Source organism: Eriocheir sinensis, chromosome 65 (assembly GCF_024679095.1).
Source record: "Eriocheir sinensis breed Jianghai 21 chromosome 65, ASM2467909v1, whole genome shotgun sequence".
NCBI lineage: Eukaryota > Metazoa > Arthropoda > Malacostraca > Decapoda > Varunidae > Eriocheir > Eriocheir sinensis.
The window spans coordinates 7,651,705-7,655,448 of NC_066573.1; the positions used below are offsets into that span (position 1 = coordinate 7,651,705).

The window sequence follows — 3,744 nt, forward strand, 5'->3', positions numbered from 1 at the left end:
TGTGAGTGCGTGCGTGTGTGTGTGTGTGTGTGTGTGTGTGTGTGTGTGTGTGTGTGTGTGTGAGTAAGAGAGAGAGAATAAAGTGAAACGGAGTCGGAAATGAGACACGACAGAAACCCGGAAATGACACGGAGAGAGAGAGAGAGAGAGAGAGAGAGAGAGAGAGAGAGAGAGAGAGAGAGAGAGAGAGAGAGAGAGAGAGAGAGAGAGAGCAGAGAAGAGAAAAATCGACCAAAATAGAGAGATACACAAAGAAAAACAGCTATAAAAAGAAAAGGAGAGAAAAAGTAAAATAAATAAAAAAAATGAGAGAGAGAAACGAAAGAAAACGAGACGAGAAACAGGACAGAACGAGACACACCAAATTAAAACTTGCTCCGGCCAACTCAAACACTCCCGAGAACTCCTTACACCTGGGCCGACTAATTAGAACACTTGCGCTGCACACCTTTCCGAAAGCCACATTCACCCAATTAGAACACTCGCGCTGAACACCTTCCCGAAAGCCAGACTCACCCAATTAGAACACTCGCGCTGAACAATTTTCCGTAAGCCAGACTCACCCAATTAGAACACTCGCGCTACACACCTATCCGAAAGCCAGACTCACCCAATTAGAACACTCGCGCTACACACCTTTCCGAAAGCCAGACTCACCCAATTAGAACACTCGCGCGGCACACATTTCCGAAAGCCAGACTCACCCAATTAGAACACTCGCCCTGAACACCTTTCCGAAAGCCAGACTCACCCAATTAGAACACTCACGCTACACACCTTTCCGAAAGCCAGACTCACCCAATTAGAACACTCACGCTACACACCTTTCCGAAAGCCAGACTCACCCAATTAGAACACTCGCGCGACACACCTTTCCGAAAGCCAGACTCACCCAATTAGAACACTCGCGCGACACACCTTTCCGAAAGCCAGACTCACCCAATTAGAACACTCGCGCGGCACACCTTTCCGAAAGCCAGACTCACCCAATTAAAACACTCGCTCTGAACACCTTTCCGAAAGCCAGACTCACCCAATTAAAACACTCGCTCTGAACACCTTTCCGAAAGCCAGACTCACCCAATTAAAACACTCGCTCTGAACACCTTTCCGAAAGCCAGACTCACCCAATTAGAACACTCGCACGACACACCTTTCCGAAAGCCAGACTCACCAATTAGAACACTCGCGCGGCACACCTTTCCGAAAGCCAGACTCACCCAATTAGAACACTCGCGCGGCACACCTTTCCGAAAGCCAGACTCACCCGGTATAGGCAAGGGCGGGTAACGAGCAACTCTTTAGCGTAACGTAACGGCCCTCACATCATCTACTTTCAAAGGCCGCAAAGGAGATCAGCCGAGTTCTCAGGAGTGATTCTTTAGGTTCATGGTACAGAAGAAGAGTCAGGCTGCCACCAGGGTCATGAAACTATCCTGGAAATGACCTAAACTCCAACGACAACCTTGTTAAATTTGTGACTTGGGCGCCGGAATGTGTCAAAATAGGTCCTCAGGTCATTCCACCTTCACGTGTTATTCTTTACACTCTCCCGCCAGTACTGTGAAGGGAGGTGTTGGTCGCTCGCTGGAATTGATTTGTGTGTGGTGGGACCTGAGCTTGCTTCAATGGTCTCTCCCCTGCTGTCAATTTTCCCGCTGGCTGCTCTTGTGGACTGGGTAACTGCATGCCTGCCTTCCTCTCTCTGTCTCTGTCTCCCGTGTCCTCGCTCTTCTGAACTGGGTAAATGCATGCCTCTCCATCTCTCTGTGTCTCTGTCTCCCGTGTCCTTGCTCTTCTGAACTGGGTAACTGCATGCCTCTCTTCCTCTCTGTGTCTCTGTCTCCCGTGTCCTCGCTCTTCTGAACTGGGTAACTGCATCCCTCTCCACCTCTCTGTGTCTCTGTCTCCCGTGTCCTCGCTCTTCTGAACTGGGTAACTGCATCCCTCTCCACCTCTCTGTGTCTCTGTCTCCCGTGTCCTCGCTCTTCTGAACTGGGTAACTGCATCCCTCTCCACCTCTCTGTGTCTCTGTCTCCCGTATCCTCGCTCTTCTGAACTGGGTAACTGCATCCCTCTCCACCTCTCTGTGTCTCTGTCTCCCGTGTCCTCGCTCTTCTGAACTGGGTAACTGCATGCCTCTCCATCTCTCTGTGTCTCTGTCTCCCGTGTCCTCGCTCTTCTGAACTGGGTAAATGCATGCCTCTCTCTGTCTCTGTCTCCCGTGTCCTCGCTCTTCTGAACTGAGTACCTGCATGCCTTCCCACCTCTCTCTGTCTGTCTCCCTCCCTCTCGTGTAGCTCTGCCATTCCTTCCTCGTAATTCAATCCCTTCGAACAGCTGTAGTAATGTTGTGGTGGTTGTTTTGGTCTGTTCCACCTGGTCTTAACTCTAGTGTGCCTTTCTTTATGTTTCTGTTAAGTTTTCATCCGGTTTCCAGTTCGTTGTTAGTTCAGCCCCACATCTAACTCTATCACTGTGGTTCTTCCTTTTTGTGTCTGGCAAGTTTTGGTCCATTTTCCAGGTTTGAAGGCGTTTTTAGCTCAGTGTTCCTCTATTTCCAGCACTGCCGTTCTTCCTTTTTGTGTCTGGCAAGTTTTGGTTCACTTTCCAGGTTTGAAGGCGTTTTTAGCTCAGTGAACCTCTATTTCCAGCACTGCCGTTCTTCCTTTATGTGTCTGGCAAGTTTTGGTTCACTTTCCAGGTTTGAAGTCGTTTATAGCTCGGTGTCCCTCTATTTCCAGCACTGCCGTTCTTCCTTTTTGTGTCTGGCAAGTTTTGGTTCACTTTCCAGGTTTGAAGGCGTTTTTAGCTCAGTGAACCTCTATTTCCAGCACTGCCGTTCTTCCTTTTTGTGTCTGGCAAGTTTTGGTTCACTTTCCAGGTTTGAAGGCGTTTTTAGCTCAGTGTTCCTCTATTTCCAGCACTGCCGTCATTCCTTTATGTTTCTCGCCGGCTTTCGTCCAGGTTTGAGGTTGGAGTCCGTTGTTATCTCGTCTAATTCTAGCATTTATTCCTCCTTTATTCTTCCGACAAGTTTCCGTCCACTTTTCAGTTTTAGAACCGCTGTTTCCTCGTCTATTTCTAGCATTTCCGTCTTTTCTGGCAAGCTTTCGTCCAGGTTTGAGGTTTAGGTCCATTGATGCCTTGTCTAATTCTAGCGTTCTTTCTTTCAAGTTTCCATCCACTTCCCAGATTTGCGGTCATTGTCAGCTCAGCGTTGCGTCCGATTCCATAGCATTGCCGCCTTTCCTTCCTCTCTCCTCGCCTCTCCACCTCGGACTGACGCCTCAACTGACAGCACCATCTCGTTTTGCCGTCGTTCGCCCGGCTTTGTGGGGCTAGATTGCTCTCCTGCCCCGATCTATAGAGTCTGAATGTGCTCCCGTGCCCCGCTGTTCACTCCCGATGACTTGTGATTCTCTCTCTCTCTGCGTGTTTGTTTCTCTCTCTCTCTCTCTCTCTCTCTCTCTCTCTCTCTCTCTCTCTCTCTCTCTCTCTCTCTCTCTCTCTCTCTCTCTCGTCAGTTAACCAATCATTATCTATTTTTTTTAGCTTCTCAGTCAGTCAATCAGTCAGTCAACCCAACCAGTCAGCCGATCAACTAATCAATACTTCAATCAGTTGGTCAGTCAGGCATCCAGCAATATCAGTCAGTCAATCAGTCAGTCAGTCAGTCAGTCACTCAGTCAGTCAGTCAGTTGGTCAGTCTGTCAGCCAGTCAGTCAGTCAACCCATCAACCC

General features: G+C 48.9%; 1 protein-coding gene across 1 annotated transcript; it reads right to left on the reverse strand.

Moving 5' to 3' along the window:
• Nucleotides 1-1,646: 1,646 nt before the first annotated feature.
• LOC126987484 (octapeptide-repeat protein T2-like) lies at nt 1,647-2,147 on the reverse strand. The gene has a single exon (XM_050844451.1). The coding sequence runs from the start codon at nt 2,145-2,147 to the stop codon at nt 1,647-1,649; it is 501 nt and encodes a 166-aa protein (XP_050700408.1).
• Nucleotides 2,148-3,744: the final 1,597 nt, after the last annotated feature.

Coding starts and splice junctions, on each gene's coding strand:
- LOC126987484 (XM_050844451.1), bottom strand. CDS start 2,147: ATGGAGAGGCATGCAGTTACCCAGTTCAGAAGAGCGAGGACACGGGAG.